Below are 26,752 nucleotides of genomic sequence, written 5' to 3'. Positions count from 1 at the left end.
TTTCCAACTCGGTGGGGTGACAGGCTTGTGCAATCAGATCACGGGGCGGCTCCATTAGGGGCCTGATCCAACTCCTCTCCGTTGCCCAGTTCTTTCCCGCTCGAGCCCCGCCCTAACCCAACTTCTCATCTGTCACTCCAAGACCCCACCCGACCACGGTCACTCCATGATCCACCCTCCTCTCCTGTCACATCCAGCCTCGCCACTCCCCGTCACTCCATGACGAGAGGACCCACCTCCTCTACGGTCACGCCTGGCCCTTCCCCTCCTCTGTCACTCCAAAATTCCACCTCTCCTGTCACTCCCGGCTCCGCCCCTTCTGCTCACTCTACGGCTCCACCCCTTCCGCAGCCAGCCCCGCCCCTAGCCCTCAAGCAATATTCGACTTCTCCCTATCGGTGTCTTTGCTAGCCCTGGTCCCGCCCACATCGGGCGTGGCTCCGCCCCTCCAAGCCGTCCACTGCCGGGTCTGCCTCCGCCCCGCCCCCGCCCGCCCGGTCTCTCCTTCTCGCCTAAGGCCCCGCCCCTCGGCCAGCCTGTTTTCCTCGCCCAGGCGCTAGGAGCGACCGTGAAGGCTGTTACAGCGCTTGGAGCTTGACGCTATGGGGCTTCCGGAGGAGCGGAGCCGGAGCGGCAGCGGGAGCGGGGAGCGGGAGGAGGCTGGAACCCGGAACCGGGTGCGGAGTTGGTCTCCGCCGCCCGAGGTCAGTCGTTCCGCGCACGTCCCGTCGCTGCAGCGCTACCGCGAGCTGCACCGGCGCTCGGTGGAGCAGCCGCGAGGTGAGGCGGGGCCCGGACGGCCCTGGGCAGGGTCAGTGAGGGGAGAAGTGGGGGTTCCCAGACGAGTGAGGAAATGGGCGCTTGGCGTGGTCCGTGAAGAGATGAGGGGGTTCTTGGAGGAGATAGAAAAGGAGTTCCGGGAGGACACGGGGCTTCTGTGGGGAGGAGGAGGGTTCTGTGAGGAGCTGAGGGTTCTCTAGGAGTTGAGTTCCTTGGCAACTTGGAAATTTCGTGAGGAGATGGGGCTTCCTTGAGGAGAGCGAAAGTTCCATGAGAAAAGGAGCGTTCCAAACATGAGAGGATGGGTTCTCAGAGGTGAAGGGGCGCCCTGAGGGAAGAAGAGCCACACAACTTTCTTTGCTCACTTGCACGCCAATTCAGCTGTTGCCTCCTCACACCTTTTTACTGTTACTGTGTTACTGTTACTTAGTCTCAACTGTTGAGGGTCAGTAGCCGGTCTGGTTCCCATCTTGGGGTCCCCCAAATTAGTAACGGAGTCCCAGATCTGTTTTTCATGTTTCATAAATCCCAGGGAAAATTACGCAACGTGAGACTGAACAAGTCACTAAAATGCCACGTTTAAAAAAAAGAAGTTAGGCTGGGATTTTCATAACTCAGAAATTTTGAGATAGGCCTCTGTCTTTAAGAATGTGTGAGGAAAATTCTTTGCTCTTGCCCTCAGTCTGGGTAAGGGGTCAAGGAGTTGGGAGGCAGCACTGTGTTTGATAGTGGGATGAGCGTGGGCAATGAATCAAACCTAGAAAAATCTAGATTTAGATCCTGTGTCTACCGCTCATTCACTGTGTGGTCTTAAGCAGAGTTTTAAACCTGTGATTCCTTTTCTTGTCTGCAAGATGCAGATAATATTTGCCTCCAGGTTTGTTTGAGGTCTAAAGCAGGTGATGAGTGTTACGTTATTGAGTGCCTGATGCACAGTAGGCATTCAATAAATGGTGGTTAGTGTGATAACAATAAGAACAACGTGGACAAAACAATTACTGAGTAATGCAAGACAGGATTGAATCAAGGGTAGAGTGGGTTGACTGTTACAGGCAGTGTCCAAGTTTGAATCCTCAGACCTGTTTTCACTTCTCTTCTCTATATTTTTTCCCCATCATGAGTTAATTTGTTGTTTTTTTTTTTTAAGGAGGAGAGCTTGTTTTCCCCTTCCTTTCTTTTTTTTTCTTTTTTAATTTATTTATGATAGTCACACACACAGAGAGAGAGAGAGAGAGAGAGAGGCAGAGACATAGGCAGAGGGAGAAGCAGGCTCCATGCACCAGGAGCCCGATGTGGTATTCGATCCCGGGTCTCCAGGATCGTGCCCTGGGCCAAAGGCAGGCGCCAAACTGCTGCGCCACCCAGGGATCCCGAGTTCATTTGTTTTATGTCTATTTCTATAATAATAACTTCTATATATTTAGCCCTGTGCCCAGGATCCCACTTATGCGCTGATCCCAAATTTCATAGGTCTGTAGACCATTTTATTCACACACCTTGATGTTAGACCATATTTAACATGGCTGTGACTGGGATTTACCAATTTTCTCTCCCAAATCTGCTTTCACCTTAATTTTCTAATCCCTGTCAATGGCAGTATCCCAAACTAAATCTCTTTCATCATCTTCTCCTCTAAAAAGATCTATCAACCATAGATAGATTCTTTTCTATCTACATATCTCATTTAAGATTATTTACTGCATACTCAGCACACATCCTGTTTGATTTGATGTAGAGACTGATATCCCCATTATATAAAGAAGAAAACAAGCATCGGGAGGTTAACTTGCACAAGGTCACAAAGCTACATAGCAGTGGATCTGGGATTTGAACTAAGGTAGTCTGGACTACAGAATCTATACTACTGATAGCTATACTCTCCATTTTCCCTGACCCCACAGTCTGAACAGACAGAATTTCACAAAATTCTGTTAAATACTCTTTCAAAATGTCTCTGATTACCTTTTCTTCCTTTCCCACAGAACCTTTTAATTCAAGGAAGCAACCTCCTAATTGGTTCTCCTGTCCCCTGGGCTCACCCACCTTCAATCTCTCTTTAGAGTTATCTAAAATAAAAACTATTAGATTGATATTCTGGAAATACTACTTTCATATGTCACTTCAAAAACTTCCAAGTTCCATGGTTCCTCCAATTTCAGATTAAAATTCTGCATTTCTTTCAAGGTCTGGATAATTAGCTTTACCTCACTTCTCTATTCTTACCTCTTGCTATTTCCTACCACACCCTTTATTCTAGACAAGTCATTCTCATTGATATACTGGATACACAAAGGTTTTTTTCCTATCTCCTTGCCTTTGCCTATTTCTTTCTGCTCCTCTCTACCTAGTCAAATTCCACCAATTCTACACAACTCCCTGATCATTCGGTCCATGCTCATCTTTTAATCTTCTGAACTTCTTCTGTAGTTAGAATATGTGTCAGCAAAACCTCCAGATTTCAACACCTCCACCAAAACAAAACAAAACCCCCCAAAACAAAACTAAGTGCTCATAATACTCAGTTTTCTTCATTCTTATTGATACACATAAATGTGGTTCATAAATAGTTTTACCTAATCTATGCCTACTATTATCACTTAAAAATGTTTTTGAGTATATACATGTACTTGATGTAGTTGTAACAACCGACCTGATTGTGTATACTGGTTTCTAGCTATGTGGTCCTTGGGAGAGTTTCCTATGTTTCCTGAGCTTTGGTTTTCTTTGGTTTTCTCATAAGAGTAGGATAATTAATGTGTACTTCATAGGGCCATATAAAGATTCATTGAGGCCTTTTGCTTCATTGCATCTGAGAGAGCAAGATGGGTCACCAGCAGCTCTCCTGGAGCCATCTTAGGAGGTTTGGCCAGGGTTCTCCTTCTTGCCACCTATGCTCAAACCAGCGTGGTCTAATTGGGAAATACAGCCTTAATATGGGCTGCCAGTGTTTCTGTTTATATGTGAGGGATACAGACTTAATTAAATTGGATTAGGCAAACTTTGAATGGGTCATCCAAGATACCTACCTTCATGCTAACTCATTGTACATGAAATAAAAATTCTTCAATTATGAGTGTTTTAATATTAAAAAAAGATTTAATGAGGGGCGTTGGACTGGCTCGCTCAGTAGAGCATGCAACTCTTGATCTCAAGGTTTTGAGTGTGAGACACCTTGGATGTAGAGATTATTTAAAAATAAAATCTTTTTGAAAAAAAGATTCAATGAGATTAGCTCCATGACTGGTACAGGAACGGTATTCACTAAAATGCCACCTCCCATTTTCTCTCTCTTTAGTGGCCATTTAGTATTCTGTGATACTACTAGTAGTATTACTAGTTTTTATCAGTTTTTTTTTTAATTGTTGGGCTCCTGGGTTGTTTCCAGTTTCAATGTTATAGTGTTACTTTAAACATCTCTTTAGCAATCACTTTATTTTTTCTTTGACATTTTTTTTTTGTATTGTGTTCCCCAAAATTAAGTTAGCAGATGAAAGGATAGAAAAAGTTTTATGGCTCTCATTAGTCATTGCTCTGGTATCCAGTAAGATTATGACAATTTCTTACAATGCCATTATCATATAAGAGTATCTCTTTTACAGTATCACTCATTTTTTTTAAGATTTTATTTATTTATTTATTAGACACACACACACACACACACACAGAGAGAGAGAAAGAGGCAGAGGGAGAAGCAGGCTCCATGCAGAGAGCCTGATGTGGGACTCAATCCTTCACCCTGGGCCAAAGGTGGCGCTAAACCGCTAAGCCACTGGGGCTGCCCCACCACTCTTTTTTTTTAGATCTTTTTTTAAAAATCTTTGCTAGTTTTATAGGTATATAATGGCACCTTAGGATTGATTTAATTTGGATTCCTTAAATTGTTTGTAAGTTGTACACCATGTGATTTAGGTTTCAACTATATCCTGTCTTGCATGTTCTAAAGTATTTCATGTGTTAGTCTTATCTTTCCAAGTAGATTGTATAAACTGAATCACGTAACCTTGAGCAAGTCACTTTACTTGCCTCTATGAATTTGGTTTGTTATTGGTGAAATGAAGGGGTGATAATCTCTAAAGTTCCTTTCATTCTTATGATTCTAAGTGTGTCTCTCCTTCCCTTCTAGCTCCTGATTTTGTACTGACAATATCCTAAGTACTCTGCAATTACATGTTTTACCTGTTGAATACATTGTCTACAGAACAGCCAGGGGAATATTTTAAGATTATTAATCTGATCATGTCCCTCTCCTTGAAATCCTACAATGGCTTTCCATTCCTCTTAGGATAAATATCAAATTCCTTATCATGCCCAGAAGGATTGCATGATCTGCCCAGTTTGTGCATCAATTCCTGCTATTCTTTCTCTTACTCTTAGTACTTCAGCCTCAAGGAGTTTCTTTTAACACATACCCCTGGTTCCTTTCTATCCAATGGGACTCTGTTCCTGGTGAGGAAATGAAGAAAAATTCTTATTTGTCATTTAGATTTTAGCAAAATTATCATCCTCAGGGCAGTTCACATCTTGACTTTGTAACTGTTTAACCTAGGGCAAATTATTTAATTTCTCTGAGCCTTGACTTTTAAATCAATGAAATGCGGATGAAAATGAAGCCTACCTCTTCTGGTTGTGGTCAAGACTAAATGAGATAATACATATAAAAAGCTTAAAGCAACATTTGGCACATAGCAAGTAACACTTGGGCAAGAGGTAGTAGGAGAAAGAGATATTCATTAAATAATTGCCGAGAGTGAATGAACAAATTAAGAGAAAGATATTACATATGTTGGAAGACTGTGGGTAAAGGATTTCTTCCTTTTACTTACTAATTTGTTAAAAAAAATTTACTGATTGACTACAATATACTAAGCTACTATCACAGTAGCTAGTGATACTAGCTACTTGCTAGTATAGCTAGTGATATACTAGCAATATACTAAGTGCTATCACAATGATAGCACTGGGTGGCTATGATTTGAATAGATGATGAAAAATGGGGGGCACCTCAGTGGCTCAGTTAAGTGGCTGCCTTTAGCTTGGGTCATGATCCCAGGGTCCGGGGATTGAGCCCTGCATTGGGCCTCTTGCTTAGCAGGGAACCTGCTTCTCCCTCTCCTTCTGCCTGCCACTTCAACTGCTTGTGCTCTCGCTCTGTCAAATAAATAAAATATTTTTAAAAAGATGATGGAAAATGGAATGGCAGTTTTGAGGAGAGAAGGAAGAAATTTTAGTCAAGATTTAGCTCATGGGAATAGAAGGTAGGTTAGGAAAGTAGTAGGTGATAAGATTAGACGATAGAGGAGAGATCTAGGTGGTAAGTCCTGGAGTGGAGGGCAGAGAAGTTGTGACTTATTCCTGTCATAGACTAGTAAGCCATCTGAGGATACATATGTCTGAGAATCTTAGTGATTTCTGGGCTTTCCTTTCTGTTGCAGAGTTTTGGGGAGACATTGCCAAGGAATTTTACTGGAAGACCTCGTGTCCTGGCCCATTCCTCCAGTACAATTTTGATGTGACTAAAGGAAAAATCTTCATCGAGTGGATGAAAGGAGCAACTACTAACATCTGCTACAACGTACTAGATCGAATTGTCCACGAGAAAAAACTTGGAGATAAAGTTGCTTTTTACTGGTAAAAACATCTATCTTGAAGTCTGTGACAGATAAAGTCACCCTTCACATTTATATAGTGTTTCACAGTTCACAAAGTACTTTAAAATATATTAACTTATTTGATGCTTGCAACAACCTGGAAGAGTAAGTAAGGTATTGTTAATTTCAGATGAGGAAAAATACCTCAAGTGAGTTAAGTGACTTCCGTAAAATCACATAACTAGTATGTGACTGAACCAACATTCAGAACCAAGTGTCCTGATTTCTAGTCTAGTATTCTTGGCTTGTAGTTGGAGAGAAAAGAGGGGAGAGGGTAAATAGAAGCAAACAGGACTGAGTAGCATTCTTTCTCATTTTGCTTTGGGAGGAAATGGATATTGAATTTTTCCCTACCAGGACGACTGTCGTCATCATTGTCTGTGAGTGAGCTATGTAGTACCTTTTAGTTCACAGTTCTTTCTGGAGTTTCCCAGGTGTAATTTGAAACCAGCTCCCATAAACAGAGGGCAGGGAGAGACTGAAGAAAGAGACAGGCCACTCCAGGTTGGTAGGTGGCAGTTTTAATAAGCAAAGAAAACTTATATACAAGGCTTGTTTTGGGGCAGCAGTAAGATGAATGGATTGTTGCACTTGCCCTCCAAATCTTAAAAGTCTGTAAAGAGGTCCTAAGTGGGCTCAGTACTGTGCAGGTGTTTTCAACACCACATCACCACAGCAAAGCTTTGTCCTTGAAATAGCCTCTGGGAACAGGAAAAGCAAGTAGAACGCACCTTCCAAGGACATGGAAGGGAGTAAGAAGCCTCCTACGGGTCCAACTCATGGGTCTGTCAGGTAAATCAGTGGTCATATCTTTTCAACGACATTCCCCTATAATGTTAGACATTGTGCTCAAATGCTTAACAAATACCTTATTTGATTCTTAACAACCAAGAATGCACTGTTTTCCTCATTTTACATATGTGAAAATAAATTCCAAGTGTTAAGTGACTTATCCAAAGTCATACAGCTAATAAGAAGTAGGGCTGAGATTCAAACCCAGGTAGTAGAGTTAGAGAATTTACACTCATAACTGTGACACTATGCTATCCTTCTAATTCTTTACATTAGCTTTCAGCAGCTTTGTAATATAGGTGAAGACGTGAAGCACAGAGGGTTACAATAGTGAATAAAGAGGGTAAGTAAGTATTAGAGCCAGGGTTCAAACCCAAATCTGTTTGACTCCTTGCTGGTAACTCTACATCATGGTGCCTCCCCAGGGGAACTTTTTTTTTTTTTTTTTTTTTAAGATTTTACTTATTTGGGATCCCTGGGTGGCGCAGCGGTTTGGCGCCTGCCTTTGGCCCAGGGCGCGATCCTGGAGACCCGGGATCGAATCCCACGTCGGGCTCCTGGTGCATGGAGCCTGCTTCTCCCTCTGCCTGTGTCTCTGCCTCTCTCTCTCTCTGTATGACTATCATAAATAAAAAAAAAAAAAAAGAAAAACATAAAAAAAAAAGATTTTACTTATTTGAGAGAGAAAGAGCACTAGAGAGAGAGAGTGAGCAAGCATGAGTATGGGGCAGAGGGACAAGAAAAAGGCTCCCTGCTCAGCAGGGAGCCCAACGTGGAACTTGATCCCAGGACCCAAGGGCTTAACCGACTGAGCCACCCAGGCACCCCTGAACTTTTTTTTTTTTTTTAAGATTTACTTATTTATTAGAGAGGGAGTGAGCCATGAGCACAGTGGGGGAGGGGCAGAGAGAGAGAGAGAGGGAGAAACTTAAGCAGTCTGTATGCTGTGCACAAAGTCTGATGCAGGGCTTGATCTCACAACCTTGAGATCGTGCCCTGAGCTGAAACCAAGAGTCAGACACTTAACTGACTGTGCCACTCAGGTGCCCCAACTTTTTTTTTTAAGAATTTATTTATTCATGAGAGAGAGAGAGAGAGAGAGAGAGAGAGAGAGGCAGAGACACAGGTAGAGGGAGAAGCAGGCTCCATGCAGGGAGCCCGATATGGGACTCGATCCCAGGTCTCCAGGATAAGGCCCTGGGCTGAAGGCGGCGCTAAACCACTGAGCCACCCAGGCTGCCCAACTTTTTTTTTTTTTTTAAATGGGTTCTACACTAGCAGAATCTAATGTAGGGCTTGAATGTACCACCCTGGAACCGATAGCTGGTATCAAGAGTCAGTCGCTTAACCTACCCAGCCACCCAGGTGCCCCCTTACAGTGGGAACTTTTTAAGACCTCCTCCTTCCAGCAACATAACTTCTAGGTGGTATTACTATACTGAACCCAAATAGGACCTTAAAGTTCCAGTAATCGGGGTGTTTCTGCCACCACCCATGAGCACTTTGAGAACTGATCTGTTTCTTTTTTCTTTCTTTAAAGATTATTTATTTATTTATTCATGAGAGACACAGACAGAAAGGCAGAGACATAAGCAGAGGGAGAAGCAGGCTCCCCATGGGGAACCTGATGCAGGACTTGATCCCAGGACTCCAGGATCACACCTGAGCCAAAGGCAGATGCTCAGCCACTGAGCCACCTAGGAGTCCCTCTTTTTTTCTTTTTTTAAAGATTATTTATTTATTTATTCATAAGAGACACAGAAAGAGAGGCAGAGACATAGGCGGAGAGAGAACCAGGCTCCCTGCAGGGAGTCTGATGCGGACACTATCCCAGGACCCCGGGACCACAACTCGAGTCAAAGGCTAACGCTCAACAACTGAGCCACACAGGTGCCTCTGATCTGTTTCTTTTTAAGTCATTAAAAAGGAACAGCTTGGATTTTTTTTTTTAAGATTTTATTTATTCATTCATGAGACACACACACACAGGCAGAGGGAGAAGCAGGCTCCATGCAGGGAGCCTAACATGGGACTTGATCCTGGGACCCCAGGATCAGGCCCCAGGCTGAAGGCAGTGTTAAACTGCTGATCCACCTGGGCTGCCCAGCTTGGATGTTTTATGGAAGAGTTAACTGGTACTCAATCAAAATTTGTCCAATTTGTATGATAGATTGTTATGAGCCCTAATGTGAGCCCATTTGCTTGCTGTATAACACAGGCAAGGCATTTAACTCTCTGAGAGTCCATTTCCTCTTCCATAAAATGGGGATGATAATTCCGTCCTTGTCTTTTTTCATTAGATTGTTATGAGAATCAAATGAGATGATGTTATAAAAGCATTTATATACTTATTGGAAAACACTACAAATGTGAGTGGTCTATTCATATTGCCATTGCTCAATTTGGGGTTTCTTTGCCACTGAAACTTAGCCTTTTATGTTTGTTGAAACTTTCTTTAGCTCTTTTCCTGGGACTTTATGGCTTGAGCTCCAGCTAACACTTGGGTTCACTTCCTAAGTTCCTTAGGGATCAGAAAAATCTTTAAAGATCTATAAAGGAGATACTTGTGTCTGACATTGTTTCCTAGTTTGAAGTAATTCAGGTACGTGATGAAAGGCTGAGGAAACAGGCCAGAGTTGTTCAAGAACTGGAGATTGCTGCAGAATCCTGAAGCCTTTCTTTCTAATTTCTCTGCTATCCAGACCTGAACAAATCTAGAGAGACTCTCTTTCCCCATTTGTAAAATGAGGGTAGTAGACTAGATCAGAGTGCTCCAGAAGCCATTCCTTACTATAGATATTAGCAGGGGCTTGCTTCATGAAACAAGTCCAAGAAACACTACATAATAAATTGCCCTTGTGGGATTCCCAGTGTATATTAACAGTATTAACAGTAAAGCCTCCTACAGTGAAGGCACCTGATTAATTTTTTTTTTTTTAAAGATTTTATTTATTTCTTCATGAGAGAGACAGAGACACAGGCAGAGGGAGAAGCAGGCTCCCCGCTGGGAGCCTGATGTGGGACTTGATCCCTCCGTCAGGGATCATGACCTGAGCCAAAGGCAGACGCTCAACCACTGAGCCACCCAGGAGCCCCTGATTAATTTTTTTATACATGAGATTACTCAAATTTTTTTGAGCTCCAAACACTTTTTGCAGTGTGCTATTAACATTACAAGAAGCAGAATTCCATGGAATACCAATTAGGGAAGCACTGGATTATATAATTTCTAAATTTTTTTCTAGTGCAAAATTCTATAACTCTACAAGACATCTTCATCCCATTTTTACATTGGCCACTCAACCAACAAGAACTTTTTAAATTATTGGATGGTCAGTCATATATTAGGTATTATGGAAATAGAGGTAAGGGAATGAGAGACAAGTACTACATAGGCCATTATTATTCAATTATTTTATGTTGATAATAAAGTAAAACCAAGCTACAAAAAAGTCACTTTGTTATAAAAAAGTGCAAATAGACCAGATTTATGGTTCTTTCCCTTTTTTTCCTCTATATTTTAAAATAATATGCTTATATTGCATACTTTAAAAAGTGTGACTTCCTAGTATGATTAATGAGAATTTGGTTCTTATGTATTTCTCCAACTTCTTTCTCTCATCTACCTAGCTCTGTTTTTAAGTTAATTTAAAACAAATGTTTACAGAAGAGTAATATATTATGATTGCATTTCTTTTTATGCATAGGTTTTTGTTTTCTCTGAAGTTAAAAATTGCCTACCATTTTATTTGCCTTTATGTTGTACTCAATATTTTTCAAACTCTCTATCATTTATTCTGTGAAGTCTTATTTTTCCTCTACAGTCTTTTGTTTTGGAGTCTACCTTCTTCCTGTTCTAATTTTTATTAATGCTTTTTTTTAAAGACTTATTTATTTGAGAGAGAGAGTGTATGCCTGTGTGTGAGCAGCAGAGGGAGGGGCAGAGGGAGAGAGAGAATCCTGAAGTAGGCTAAATGTGGAGCCCAACATGGGGCTTGATCCCAGGACGCTGAGATCATGACTTGATCTGAAATCAGAAGTTGGCTGCTTAACTGACTGAGCCACACAGGCACCCTGTTAATGCTTTTTAAAGTGACATCTTTTCCGTGATTTGCTCCAATTGATATACTTCTTATGGTGCTGCAGTATTACATTCCTTTCAACCTAAACTATGTCATTTATGTAGTTCTAGTGGCATTAGCAAACCACATTTATAGCTCATTGCTTGTTTTGTGGCATGTTCTGAAATAATGCACAGATAAAATAGTGCTCTTAGAACCAAAATAGAACCATTATTAAGGAAGAATTTGGCCTTTTACTTTTGGCTTGACATTGACATTGTAGGTGTTCATGGAATAATAGTATTTTTAGAACTTGAAGTGACCATTTAGACTCCATCTAGGCCAGTTCTCTTTACAGATGGATAGATTAAAGTGAGACTAAATGATTTACTTAAGGGTTATATACCTCCTTGGAGGCAGAGCTGAGACTAATCTCCAGATATCCTCACTCCTAGTCAGCTATTCTTTTCACCATATGATCCTGCTTCATTATTCTAGTTATCCAACAATAGGCTGTGACAGTTGAAAAGAGAAATTTGTCATATTAGTCAAATTAATTTGAATTAACATTAGGTTAATTTGCTTACAAATATAAGATAAAATGTGTTACCATGTTTCAATGGCCCAGATCTTGGTCTCATAGAATTGACATTCTGTTTGGAAGACCAAATAGGCCTATATAAATCAGCTGGAAAGCAATTATGGGCCAAATTGCAAAGAGCCACTTAACACAGATAGTTTACAGAAGGGATAAAGCATGTAGGGAGGCATTATGATAAAAATTAGAAGAATAAGTTTTGGTGTCAACCTAATCTGAGTCCTGTTTCTGACACTAAATAGCTGTATGATTTTGTACTCAACTATGACATGTGGATAAAAGTTTCCATCTCATGGAGTTATTGATTGAATAGTGTAACAAACTGATGTTTTCCAATTCCTGGCACATTGAAAGCACTAAAAAAATATTAGCCATCATTACTATTATGTTGGGACAGTGAGAAGACCAAATTCTTCTGGAGTAAAGAGTACATATAGGGAATAATTCATTCAATAAATACTTACTATGAACTCACTACATATCAGGAACTATTCTGAACAATATCTATGCCTTCATGGAGGTTATATTTCAGCTTGAGGAGACAGACAATAAACAAGCCAATAAATATATGACAGGTAGTAATAAGTGCTATAGAAAACTACAGAGTGGCATTAAGGAAAAGGGAATGACAAAGAGTAGGGATTGATAAGGGAAGAACTGTCTAATAAAGGTGACATTTGAGCAGACATTTAGGAAGGAAATGGAGTATATCATGCACATAGTTGGGTTGGGAAGGAGAAATATTCCAAGTAATGGAAGAGCAAGTGTAAAAGTCCTGAGGTAGGAGTGTGCTGCTGCTTGGTTGAAGACTAGCTGGGAAATTAGTGTAACTGAAGCAGTGTGAACTAGAGAAAGAGTATTGGGAATGGGGTCGACCGGTCACTAGATCATGTAGGACCTTGATAGTCAATATAGACTTTTGGGTTTTATTTATAGTGAAATAGGGAGCCCCTGGACAATCCTGAGCACAAAAGTGATGACCATTTGATGTATATTTAAAATCTTTCTGTCATTTGTGTTGAGAATAGACAGAAGGCAAGAGTAGAAGCAGGGAGGACAATTAGGAGGCTATTGTAGAAATTAAATGAGAAATGTTGGTGATTTATACCATAGTAGTATTTTGAAGTAGTTAGAAGTAGTCAAAATCTGGATCTATTTTGAGTGAAGAGCCCATGGAATTTGCTAGCTTGGATTGGGTCTGGAGAATGAGACAAAGAGGAACCAAGATTGTCTTCAACAGTGGATGAGGTCCAGGAATGGAAGATTTTGACTATTTTTTTTGAGACCTATGGAAGGATTAAGTGCAGGGGAATGATGTGGCCATAACTGGGTTTAAGAAGATTAATGTGGATACATATGGAAATGGAAATGTGAAGCCAGATTGCTGGGAGTTTGTTATTCAGAAGAAGTGCCTGAATTGGGATGCTGGTAGTGGGAATGGAACGGAAAAATGAAATTTTAAAGTGGTTTGGAGGAAAGAAGACCAACATAGGTAACTGCATGTATAGATAGATGGTGGAGAGACAGAAAGTTGAGAGAGAAAAGTCAACAGTCCCTTTAGTCTATATAACACTTTACCTTTTTCAAAGGTACATGCTCATCTGATCCAAAGGCTAAATTTGCCCTCCAAACAAAACTGGTTTCAACCTCTCTTGTACTTTCTTCCTCCTAGTGTGGCCGTAGAGGTGTTAGTAGGGGCTAACAGTATACATTAGTATACATGTATGAGAAAGTGATCAGTGACAAAGTTACTGGAATAGACATTCAGGGAGAGATAAGTGAAGGATGAAGGATCAGTGAAGGATGTTAGGGGTAGTGAAAGGAGTAGGGACTGGGTAGTTAAAGAGACACTACAGTCCATTCCTTCCACCGTTTGTTTTTGGTTGCACCTGGCTATCATCATCTCTGTGCCATCTCACCCTTTATCCTCAGCTGAATCATTGTCATCTCTCTATAGGCTCTGGCTGTAATTAATCCTTCCTTAGAAACCAGAGAGGCAGATGACTTTAGGGTGACCTTTGGACAGAAACTCTGCTTTCAGAATCCCGTTTGCTCCCATGTATGAATTCCAGAGTGTGATATTTAGAATTCTCCAGATACCTGTGAGGTATGTGTATATATATTTGAGAAGAGGGAAAGGTGAGACAAGCCTATGTTCTAATAGGGCAAAGATTGTCAAGGTGATATGGAAAGCCAGACCTACATTGTACTGTTTTAGCATTCATAGCCAAGGACTCTATTAATTACCTAGGTCCATGTCCTGGAGTTCCTTTTAGTGATATGGGAAGGGAAGGGAAGGACTTTTTTGTCCTCCATCCATGTCTTCACTGGTTTCACAATACTATATTTACTGATTAAAATATACATGGTATGGAAAAACACTCATTTGAAAAAGAAGATGGCCTCAGACCATCTCTTCCCTTCTCTGGGCCTTCCCTTTTTGTCACTGGTGGAGGATTAACTAGATACTCTGCAAGGTCCTTCTGGCTCTAATAGTTGAGGAGTCTATGATTATCTCTGAAGAGGAAGTGGTTTTTAGAAGTTCTAATTCAACCTATAGGGACTTAATGGTGACTCAGTAGGTGGGCTGGGCTTCTCTTGAAATGGTGAAATAAAGGCCGGATTTTAGAAGGTTTAGGGTTAAAGGGCTAAGGTAGAGAGTCTGCTCCCTTGTCTGGGGCAGTACTACTGCTGGTGGCCTAAGCTTTATGCTAATAGAGGCATATGGGGAAATAACTGTTGCTAGGAACAGTCTTTCTCCATTTGAATCTGGTGGACTGATTGTGGAGGAGAGCTGGAGGATTTCACATTTAATGTGGCTCTCTAATCTGTTTCTCTGTCCACTGTTCCTGAGTTTCATGACCCTTGATACCTTAAAGAATTCTTCCCTAAAGTGGTGAAAATGAGACAGGTAGGCTGTATTGTCCAAGTCACTAGTCACTTTTTAGAAGTAGGGATATGAATAATAAATGTATAATAAATCACATGTTACAAATTAATATATTATTTTTGTATATGCTAACATGTGTAATAATAAGTATATAATAAATGGAGACTGTCTTGAAGCCTGATTGAGTGTACTGAGCTCCTGTCAACTTCATGAGTTTGTGTCTAGGTCTTCTTATACCGGTGTGTTTAGTAAATTATGAGAATGGCTTTAGATAATGCCCTTTTCTGAACTTTCTTTTTCCCACCTGTAAATCCATAGGGGATGAACAAATTACTTCCAGCACTGACCTTTAGAATTGCTGTCACAAATATAAGGGAACTGCAGTGACAGGGTAGCTGGGAAAGGTTGGAGGTAGGGGAGGAACCCAGTGGTGGCTTCCTGTCCCTTGAAGATAGCAGGTAGTCTGGTGGGAGCCTGGGTTCTTGCTTTAGGGCAGTCTCACATTTACAACTATAAGTACAAAAGGCATGCAGCTGAGGATAGCCTTCCTTCTTGGATTTGGTATCAGAGAAATTGTGCACTGATAATGATCCTCAGTGTCTGATACCTTGAACCTCTGTATGAGAGTTTTGAGACTCTCAGTTCTAATCCTTTGAGGTCATTTAGTTCACTTCCTAAACAAAGCAGGAATTGTAGCTCTAATATCTCCATCCCCAGCAGTACCCATATGTGATCATTCTGATTGTGGAACACTACCAAGACCATGGAGTTCACTCACTATCTGTCCCATTGTTGGGCAGCTCTGCTACAAAGTTCTTATGTATATTCTTTCCCTATAACTTTCTTTCCACTCTATCCTCTTCTTTTGGTTTTAGTTCTATTTTCTGGAGCTACATGGAATAATCCTATTTTTTTCCATAAAACATCTCAGATATTTGAGGCTGGTTATTATATCCCTTTACTAGGCTGAGTGTGGAATTATAGAAATTTAAATCTGCAATATTCCTTGAAGATCATCTAATTCAGTAATTTTCAGTATTTTTAAGGCATTAGATTATTTTCGTTCAAATAAAAATTATATGTATAGTGATTAACAAGAGTAGGCTCTGGACTCTGCTTGGATTTCAATCCCTACTCTAATACTTATTATTTGGGCAAGTTGCCTCCCTCTTTATTTTTTAAAGATTTTATTTATTTATTTGAGAGAGAGAGAGAGAGCATGAGCATGGGGAGGGGTAGAGGAAGAGGGAGAAGCAGCTCTTCACTGAGCAGGGAGCCCAACACGGATCTCTGTCCCAGGACCCTGGGATCATGACCTGAGCCCAAAGCAGCCACCCAACTGACTGAGCCACACAAGCACCCTGCCTCACCTCTTTAAACCTGTTTTCCTATCTGTAAAATGGGAATAATATGGTTCCTATGACATAGATTATTATTGAAGAATAATTGGAATAATCTATGTAAAGGGTTTAGTGCTTGGCAAACGGTGTTAGCTATTTTTATCATTATTACCAAGAGCCCTATACCTAAAATAGGCAAGAGTAGAGCTGATCTGGTTGAAACATGAATGAGAGGACCAGAACCACATTCTTTTGGCTCCTTCACCTTGTCACTGAGATCCTTGTAAGGTATATATGTAGAACATCTAGGGATTTGTAAAGCTCCGTTTGAAAAACCCTGATCTAGTCTAGTGTCCTTATTTTGTGGATGAGGTAATACTGAGTCCACATTCCCAGATTCCATATATGATATGGTTTCCTGGACAATTCCTTTATCATTCATGTCAGTCTCCTCTGGACATACTCTAGTTGGTCAATATCTAGCTATGGTCTACCTTGGACAGGGAACTGTTACTATTCTTTGTTTTAACTTTACATATCTAAGATTATATTAGTCCCATTGACAGCCATATTCTACTAACCAACTTACAATCTCCTATAATACCTAAGACTTTTATATTTATTGTAATAATAAACTATATTTCCTTTATACTGTATTTGTTCCCTTGTTTTTTTGAACCTGTGTATGGTTTACAACAATACTTAATAGATGAGGAAGTTGAGGCTTAGAGGGTGGAAGTGACTTAGCTAGTCATGTAGCAGTTGTAACTTGTTCTGGACAGAACACTTATATTCTCTGTTGTAGACACTATGCTTATGTACACAGCCTTTGTGTTTTTGCCACAAGTGGCAAATCAGGATTCAATTTGCCACTTGTCTAGCCAGTTTATTTTGAGAATTTAGGGATAGCTTTAGAAATGTTGACTACAATTTATAATTTATAAGGGCTAAAGACATTAAAGGGCAAAACCTCAAAGAAATAACATCCTTTCCTTAGCTGAGATGTGTTCATTTATCCACTCACCAAACAGTTTTATACTGAATATCTACTAGATGTAATCTGCATACTACCTTGAGAACAGTGTGTTAGGGGCATCAGGCAAAAGCAAAGGGACAGTAAGGCACTGACAGTTCAGGCAAAATATGAAAATGGAGATGAAGGTTGAGGTCATGAAGAATGGTCAGATTTTGGAATATTTTGAAGGCAGAGCCAATAGGATTTGCTGATGAACTTGATGTGGGATAGGAGAGAATGGAGTCAAGAATATCTTAAAGGGTTTTTAGGGCAGTTGGGTGGCTCAGTGGGTTAAGCCTCCAAGTCTTGGTTTCGGCTCAGGTTGTGATCTCACATATCATGGGATGGAGCCCCACATCAGGCTCTTGGCTCAGTGGGAAGTCTACTTGATATTCTCTCCCTCTGACATGCACATGCTCTGTCTCTCTCAAATAAATAAATAAATCTTTAAAAAAATATTTCAAAGATTTTTTGTCTGAACAACAGGAAAAATGAAATTTCATTAGTTGAAGAAGAAAGAAGACTGGGAGAAACATTTGGGGGAGGATCAGGAATTTGTGTTTCATACACAGAGATATAAAATTGCAGTTTGACAAGTGCTAAGGCGCCAATAAAGAATTTCAATTAGAAATATGACCTATCAGAGTTACACTTTGAAAAGATCAATCTCTTGATCAGATATATTTAAAAGCAAAAACAAAAAATCCTAACCTGAGGATCTGCAGTCAGAGGTCCTAACCATTGCTTTGTGATCTTTGGCAAGTTATGACGCCATTCTGAGCCTCAGTTTCCTGACGTTTCAAATGGGATAGCAAATCTTGTTCTGCCTATCTCAAAAAATTGCCGTGAGGACTAGCTGAGATGAAAAAACATACTGCAAAGACTTATTACTGTGCAATGATACTAATACTCACATATATCACACATGTCCAAGGGCATTGTTAGGCAGAGAGATTCAAGACTGATAGCCAAATATGACTTCTATCCTTTCCAAAATGCCCTTCTTTCCCTCCCACGAACACTTAGCCTCTTATCTCAAACTTGGCTCAAAATCCACTATTTCTAGGAAATATGTCATGATTTACCCCACTTATTTCTTTTTGCATTCCTTTGGTGTTTTTCTGCACTGCGTTTTCTTGCTTTCTTTGATCATTGTCTCCCAAGATTGGTCTTACATAATGGGTGGTTTGGATCTTTCTAATTAAGGATTTTAAGCTTATGAAAGTAAGGACTACCTTCTCATTCCCTTCCATTTATGATATGACAAGCAGTAGGCACTGATTGTCAGGTGGCCACTCTGGCATACATCATTTCCATTCCTTCATGGCTTGGGATTTAGTAGGTAAAAAGTTTTGAGGTAAAGGAGCAGGCCTTTAATCCAGTGGCCTTTATGGCTTTTCTTACAGAATAAAATTAAGGCATTTTGGGATTCTATATATGATGTTTCTCTAGTCTATATTATAAATCTTTAAAGTTTTGAAATATGCCTAAATTTATAGAAAAATTACAAGTACAGCTCTTTCTCAGTTACGGGATCTGTGCTTAGGTAAAGATGGGAGAATAGAGCCAACACAACAGTGGTCAGGAGCTGGGTTTGTCGCAAAACCTGTGTGACTCCATGGAAACCCTTCAGGAAATCCCCTCAACCAAGAGCTGAAGCTGATTTGCAGATAAGAGTTCTGGAACAAACAAAATCTGGAGGGTTAACTTGACTCTGGCCAAGATCCATAAGGCTGCTTGAGAGCAGCCATGCACATTCCTGTTTGAATGTAACACCTTGCTTGCAGCGACTCACCAGGATCCAGGTAAGATAAAGCTCCTTCAATCCAGAATCATCTTTATTTGACTTTCAGGACCTCAACATTCTATCTTTTCAATCTTACAGTCTATAAAATGTAGCTTAAGGTCTAACTGATTTGATAGCTATTTAATTTTATACCAAATGATTCAGATTTTCAGAGACTTCACCAATGTCTCTGAAGGGACCTCCTGAAGAGTTTGCAATTTTTGAAAAAAATATTTATTTATTCATGAGAGACACAGAGAGGCAGAGACATAGAGGGAGAAGCAGGCTCCCTGTAGTAGGTCTGATGCAGGACTTGATCCCAGGATCCCAGGATCACGACCTGAGCCAAAAGCAAATGCTCAACCACTGAGCCACCCAGGCACCCCATGAGTTTGCAATTTAAAATTTGATGAAATAAGGATTTTTTTGAACTGCAAATATCACCTTATATCACTATCACTCAATTAAGAATAAAGATAATTTAACTGCATGACAATAGTCAGAACATATAGGACAAAATGTAGTCCTTTATATCAAATAAATGTAGCTTTATGAGGAAAATATTTAGGATTGGTATTGGCCTGTAGATTGGCCTGTGCTTTTCTGCTTCTATATCTAAGCTAATTAATGTTTTTTCCTTGTCTCTGGATTGCTGTTCCTTATCTGAGCTAGTCTAAATCCTGCTTATTCTTTCATAACCATCTGAGATGCTATCTTCTTTGTGAAGCTTTTCCCAATTCTCATTTTCCAACCCGCTTTCTTGCTCTCAGCCAGAATGAATAATAAAATCTATTTCTAGAAAGTATATTTACTGAAATATTTCCCTCATTTACAGTTGAAGCACCTAAGGCCCAGAGAAATGAAATAATTTATAAAAGGTATAGTGTTGAGAAAAGTAGAAAAGCTTGACTTGAAGCTCAAAATTTCTGAGCTCTTGCCCTGTCCATTCATTTCCCTGTCATTGCAGCATTCCTGCCCAAGGGCTGAGAGAACTTCAGCTGGAGCTGAAGATGGGCCTAGAAGAACAGCATGGCTGAAATTTGATCAGTTAAGGTTGGCCTAGACCCTGGAGGAACCTAGGACAAGGCTGAACAGTATGAATTTTATGCATTAGGCTTTAGGGAGCTTGTGATAATAAAGGATCTGAGAGTACTGCCTTCATACACTTGTTAATACTACCTCATTATAGTTTTGATTGGCATTTCTCTAATGATTAGTGATGTCTCACGTTTTATTCGTCATTTGTCTTCTTTGAGAAAATGTCTGTTCAAGTCCTTTGCTCATTTTTTAATTGTGTTGATTGTTTTTTTGTGTTGATCTTCAGGAGTTACCTATATATTTTGGATATTAATCCCTTATGAGATACATGATTTGCCAATATTTTCTCCCAGTGCTGTGAGTTGCCTTTTTACTATAGGAATAGTATTTTTTTTTAAGATTTTATTTATTTATTCATGAGAGACACAGAGAGAGAGACACACACACACAGGCAGAGAGAGAAGCAGACCCCATGCAGGGAGCCCAATATGGGACTCGATCCTGGGTCTCCAGGATCACACCCTGGGCTGAAGGCAATGCTAAACCGCTGAGCCACCCGGACTGCCTGGAATAGTATTTTTTGATACATGAAATTTTTAAACTTTTATGAAGTCCAATGTCTATTTTTTCTTTTGTTTCCTGTGTTTTTGGTGTCGTGTCTGTGAAATTTTTCTTTTGTTTTCTTCTAAAACTTGTATTGTTTTAGTCTTATATTTAGGCCCTTGTTTCACTTTGAGTTAATTTTTGTATGTGCTGTTAGGTAAGGATCCAACTTATGGATAGCTATGCTCCATGGGTGATCTGTTAGCTTCTAGCAGCAGGTTTTAAAAAAATTAATGTATAGATATTTATGATATGTGCCAGGCATGTATTAGATGCTTAGACATAGCAATAAACAAAAGAGATCTGGTCCTTGTCCTTATGGAGCTCACATTCTTGGAGGGTGGGGCAAGATTTTTGCCTGTGAACTGGGATTTTATTTATGAAGAAAATGTTGGAGACAATGTATTTGCCTTATTTTAGGGAATGAGGGTCATGTGTCTAAGAGCAAATGAATGTATAAGTGCTTCTGTGACATCTGAGCACTGCCATGGACTGCGAAGGTAGACATATGCAGACTTCCTTGTCAGAGGTTTTGGGTCTTTTCAGAAAGTTCTCAGGATTTTGGAGAGATTGTGGTGTGAATGATTTGGCCATGGGCTAAAGTTCAAAGTGTGTGAAAGTGTCCTCTCCTTTTCACAGTGCTCCTGGAGATTCTTAGGAGAGAGGCTTCATAGTCATGTCCACTTAGGAACACTCCAAATTAGTATAGTTTTTTTTTTAATTTTTATTTACTTATGATAGTCACAGAGAGAGAGAGAGAGGCAGAGGGAGAAGCAGGCTCCATGCACCGGGAGCCCAATGTGGGATTCGATCCCGGGTCTCCAGGATCATGCCCCGGGCCAAAGGCAGGCGCCAAACCGCTGCGCCACCCAGGGATCCCCAAATTAGTATAGTTGAACAAATTTGTAGGCTGGAAGTCAGAAAACTGGGACCTGGTTATAGATTTTCCTTAATCCCACTGTGTAGTCTTGGCAAGCCACTTCCTCTGGATTTCTTGATCTTTAATTTACCTTTCCTACCTATTGTTAGAATAGCTGTGAGGATCAGGTAAAGGATTATCCTCTTTTTTTTTTATTATCCTCTTAATGTAGTTTTATTCCATACTCGTTTAAGGATCTACACCAATACCATGTGAGACAGGCATGTCAGGTTTTTTTTTTTTTTTACTTTTTAAAAATTTTAGTTATTTATTTTAGACAGAGAGAGTGAGCGCACGAGTAGAGGGAGGGGCAGAGGGAAAGGGAGAGGGGAGATCTCAAGCAGACTGCATGCTGAGTGCAGAACTCAATGTGGGACTCAATCCCATGACCTTGAGATCATGACTGGAGCCACCCAGGTGCCCCTTACTTTTATTACTTTTATTTATTTAATTCTATTTGATCTCCAACTCAGCTAAGTTTGTTCCCCGCCCTGCGCCCTGCCCCCTATGTAAATAAAGCCTCTTTTCTCTGAAACTAACTCTTAGGGCCCATTCTCCTGGCTCTGAAAGGAAGAAATAAGAATCAAGGAGTCTTAAGATATATTAGAAATTATCCAGCCTAATACCAGTCTTCTCTCTCCTCCTTCCTCCCCTCTAATACTTTACAGAGAAGGAAGCTGAGCTCAGAGGGAGGGGGAAATTTGTGCAAATTCATACATTGAATTAGAGGTAAACAATAAATATAGGTCTGGTGGCTCCAAATAATTATCTGAGGATCTTGTTAATAATCCAGATTACTGGACCCCACTAGCCTATTGAATTAGAATCTGAGGGTTTTGTTTTGTTTTTAACTTTAGCATTGTATAGGCACAATGTTTGGGATAGGAGAGAAAGATGGCATTTTAAACAATTTTTATTTTATTTATTTATTTTTATTTATTTTTTATTTTTTTTATTTATTTATGATAGTCACAAACAGAGAGAGAGAGGCAGAGACATAGGCAGAGGGAGAAGCAGGCTCCATGCACCGGGAGCCTGACGTGGGATTCGATCCCGGGTCTCCAGGATCGCGTCCTGGGCCAAAGGCAGGCGCCAAACCACTGCGCCACCCAGGGAGCCCAACAATTTTTATTTATTTTTTATTTATTTTTTAATTTTTTTTAAATTTTTTTTTAACTTTTATTTATTTATGATAGTCAGAGAGAGAGAGAGAGAGAGAGAGAGAGAGAGAGAGAGAGAGGCAGAGACACAGGCAGAGGGAGAAGCAGGCTCTATGCACCGGGAGCCCGACGTGGGATTCGATCCAGGGTCTCCAGGATCGTGCCCTGGGCCAAAGGCAGGCGCCAAACCGCTGCGCCACCCAGGGATCCCACAATTTTTATTTTTTAAAGATTTTCTTAGAGGGAGAGCACACATGAGAGCAAGTGGGGGGAGGAGCAGAGGGAGAAATGGACTACTCGCTGAGCAGGGAGTCTGACTGATGTAGGGCCTGGAGGCTTGATCCCAGGACCCTGGGATCACTACCTGAGCTGAAGGCAGTCACCCAACTGACTGAGTCACCTTCGCACCCCATTTTTTTTTAAAGATTTTATTCATTCATGAGAGGCAGAGAGAAACAGAGAGACAGGCAGAGACACAGGCAGGGAGAGAAGCAGGTTCCATGCAGGGAGCCGGACGTGGTACTCCCGGGACTCCAGATCCATGCCCTGGGCTGAAGGCAGGTGCTCAACCGCTGAGCCACCCAGACGTCCCCCCAACCTTTTTTTTAAAATGAAGTGAGAGGAGTGTATTTGTGAAAGAGAAAGTGGGGAAGGAGAACCAACTCAGATCAATGTTAAGAAAGATTATATATGGAAGTTGAGAATCTGGACACTTTCTTAAAACTTTTCCTCCTCAACTACCTGCAAGAATGGAGTACCCTATCTTGAACACTAATGATTTCAACCATGCTATTCTATCTAAATAACAAAGAACCATTGTAATAAATATTTTTGCATACACGAGACACCTGATGTACGTATAAAATAGTGCTCTTGGTTATTTTTTCCACTTTCTTTTTTTGCTCTAGTCATATTTCTATTTTAGGCAGTATTCCAAATTCTGTGATAATAAAGAATCTGAGAGAACTGTCCTCATTCATTTTTTTTGTTTAAGGCTAGCATGGGACACAGTATGGTAGGAACGAGTATATATGATTTCCCTCCTATAAGTAGACATGTAAGCAGAGGGAAAGGGTTGCCTTCTATACCGACCCAGGTCTGCCTTGTCAACAGAGAACTGCAGAATCCAACTGGCACCAAAGTCACTTTGACCAAGGGAAACAGGCACAAGGTTCCTGGATCAAAGCCTGAAAATAGCTGGCAGGAGGACAGGATGCAATAATAGCCTAGATTGCAAAGTAGAAGTCCTATAATCTGAATCTCAACTCCAGGGTCTTATTGCAGTCTCTCCCATAGCAGATTCCAGATCTGAGCCCATTGTAGAGGCTCAAGAAATTTATCTTGATATTTTTCCAAATCCTATTCCACAAGTTTTATACTCTTCTCCCTCTGTGTCTACCATTTTCCCCTGCCTGTCTAGCATGTCTATTTTGTTAGTATCCTCTGTGATCTTTTTCTTTCCATGTTTCCTCACTCTGATCAGCTTGGATCTGGCTGGTCATGTGAGCAGAGAACTTTGTTCATTCCTTCATTCATTCATTCTTTTACCCATTCATTTCATAATTATGTATTTAATACCCTCTGTCACATTTTGAACTTAGTACTGAGGAGAAAAAATATATCTTGTCTACCTTTAAGGAACTTACAATCCAGTGAAGGAAACAGATATATACATATGACTATAATGTTAAAATAAGTAAGTGCCACATCTTTAGGCAAATAGAGACAGAATGAATGAATGAACGAATGAACAGTATGAATGAATGAATAAATGAATAGTGCTAAGAGGCAAACTTTCTGGAAAAGAAGATTTGTAAAGATGGCTGTTTCTCCAAATTAATCTGTATGTTATTACAATTCTAATCAAAATCACAGAATTTTAAAATTTGAGATAGGGATGCCTGGGTGGCTCAGTGGTTGAGTGTCTGCCTTCAGCCCAGGGCATGATCCTGATGTCTCAGGATCGAATCCCATATCGGACTCCCTGCATGGAGCCTGCTTCTCCCTCTGGCTGTGTCTCTGCCTCTCTCTCTCTCTGTCTCTCATGAATAAATAAAATCTTTAAAAAATAAAATAAAATTTGATTTATAATTCATACCATGCAGTTTACCCATTTGAAGTATACAAGTCAGTGATTTTTGTTATATGCAGAGTTGTGCAATCATCATCACAGCCAATTTTTAGAACATTTTTACCACCCCAAAAAGAAACTCCATATTCATTAGCAGTCACTCCTCATTTTCCTCCAGCCTTTCCCACTGTAGCCCTAGGCAACCACTAATCTATTTTCTGTCTGTATGGCTCTGACTATTCTGGACATTTCATGTAAATGGAATCATACAACGTGATGATTTTTTTCTAGCTTCTTTCACTTAGCATAATTTCATAAAGGTTCACAAGTGTAGCATGTGCCAATACGTCATTCCTTTTTATGATTCAGTCTTTGGAGTGTGCCTCCTCCCACCTCCTCCTCCAGCCCTTCTCCCTCTTCACCATGACTAAGGCAGGAGTGCCCAGAGGGGACACTAGTCTGCTAATTGGTAAAGCTATGTTGCTTCTACTCCCTGCTCCCTTGGTGAAAGGGAAAGTGACTTGAGGTTATACTTACATCTGAGTGCCTTACATTTGTGCAGTGCTTTATGAATCATAGAATACATGATTTCACATGATTTCTTAATTTTACATAAAGAATTTCAAAGTTGGAACAGCCTTAAAGGTCATACCAAATTTCAGAAAACATGAATCACATGGGTTGCTTATAAAATGAGAATTCTAAGGCCCCCACTCCCTGGAGAATGATCTAGTAGGTGTCAGGGTTTCCCTGGCTCAATCTGTGCAGTCTTGTACTGCAGCTATGTGGGGCGGGGCCTTGCAATTTGCATTATTAACACTGCCTGACCATGCTTTGAGACACATTGGCCTTGCCTGGTCCCAACTATGTCTTGGAGTCTGCTCTTTGGTATCCCTGCAAATCCCAGATTCTATATGATATCTCCACAGTTAGGAAGCTCCTGAAGGAGTACCTTCTATCATTGGACAGTTCTGACATTTAGAAAGGCTTTCCTTACATTGAACTCTCCCAATTGACCCACCTCTTCATTTATTTTTTTAAGATTTTATTTATTTATTCATGAGAGACACAGAGTGAGGCAGAGACACAGGCCGAGGGAGAAGCAGGCTCCATGCAGGGAGCCCGATATGGGACTCGATCCTGGGTCTCCAGGATCATACCCTGGGCCGAAGGCGGCGCCAAACCCCTGAGCCACCCAGGCTGCCCAACCTCTTCATTTATAGTTACGTAACACGAGTCTACTTCTTTCCCATAACAATCCTTCAGGTCATTCATTTATTCAGCAAATATTTACTGAGCACTGACCGTATACAGGGTTTTTTTTGCAAGACACTGGGGATTCAGCAGTGAATAAGACCAACTTGGTCTGTGCCTTCAGGAAGCTTACAGTCTAGTAGGAGAGACAGTGTTGTGATGAAGAATAACAGGAAGGTCTCATGCTACTTAGAGTGATCTAAAACATGACATAGAGCAAACCATTTGAATAACTGGGGGAAGAACATGGCATATTCTATCAGAAGACTGATAATGTGTTTGGAGTCTATTGAGTAGAATGGGACAATGGCACAAGATGAGTTGGAGAAGATACAATGCATAGTAGAAGTCTGGAATTTCTTCTACATGTGATGAGAGCCACTAAAGTATTTTAAACAGGAGGTGATGTAATCTGGTTTGTTGTTAATAGATTATTCTGGGTGATATATGGATTGGAAGAGGGTAAGAGTGAAGTGGGAGACCAGTTTGGGTCTTGACCATCCAGGCAAGAGATGAAGGGGGTCTGAACCAGAGTGGAGGCAACAAAGATACAGATATTGAGACTTAGTTATCATGTATCTCATTATCTTCTCTTCTCCAGGCTAAACAGCTCAGTCCACTATATCCTCTGATAATAGGTTTGACTCTTTTTCTTATTTGGGTTTTTCTCCTCTGGAGGGTCTAACCCACCAGTTTAGATCTTGCCCTCTGTTTCTGTGAAGAATCTAGTTTTTTTCCCACCTATCCCCCCCCCCCAGCTCTTTCCTCCAATCCTGTACCTTACTTTTCTGTTAGTC

General features: G+C 40.6%; 1 protein-coding gene across 2 annotated transcripts in view; it reads left to right on the top strand.

Moving 5' to 3' along the window:
- Nucleotides 1-521: 521 nt before the first annotated feature.
- Nucleotides 522-26,752, top strand: part of ACSS2 (acyl-CoA synthetase short chain family member 2) — a 45,412-nt gene continuing 19,181 nt past the window's right edge. The window contains exons 1-2 of one of the 2 annotated variants that reach the window (XM_055343766.1): nucleotides 522-780; nucleotides 6,213-6,408. In XM_055343766.1, the coding sequence (XP_055199741.1) occupies nucleotides 603-780; nucleotides 6,213-6,408 (374 nt within the window). In that variant the 5' untranslated portion in view covers nucleotides 522-602. The remainder of the gene's footprint in view (nucleotides 781-6,212; nucleotides 6,409-26,752) is intronic. The other variant, XM_055343775.1, reaches the window with a different exon arrangement.

Source organism: Nyctereutes procyonoides, unplaced genomic scaffold, assembly GCF_905146905.1.
Source record: "Nyctereutes procyonoides isolate TBG_1078 unplaced genomic scaffold, NYPRO_anot_genome, whole genome shotgun sequence".
Taxonomy (NCBI): Eukaryota; Metazoa; Chordata; class Mammalia; order Carnivora; family Canidae; genus Nyctereutes; species Nyctereutes procyonoides.
The sequence above is the reverse complement of the archived record's forward strand: the minus strand, read 5'-3'. Positions and strand labels throughout refer to the sequence as shown.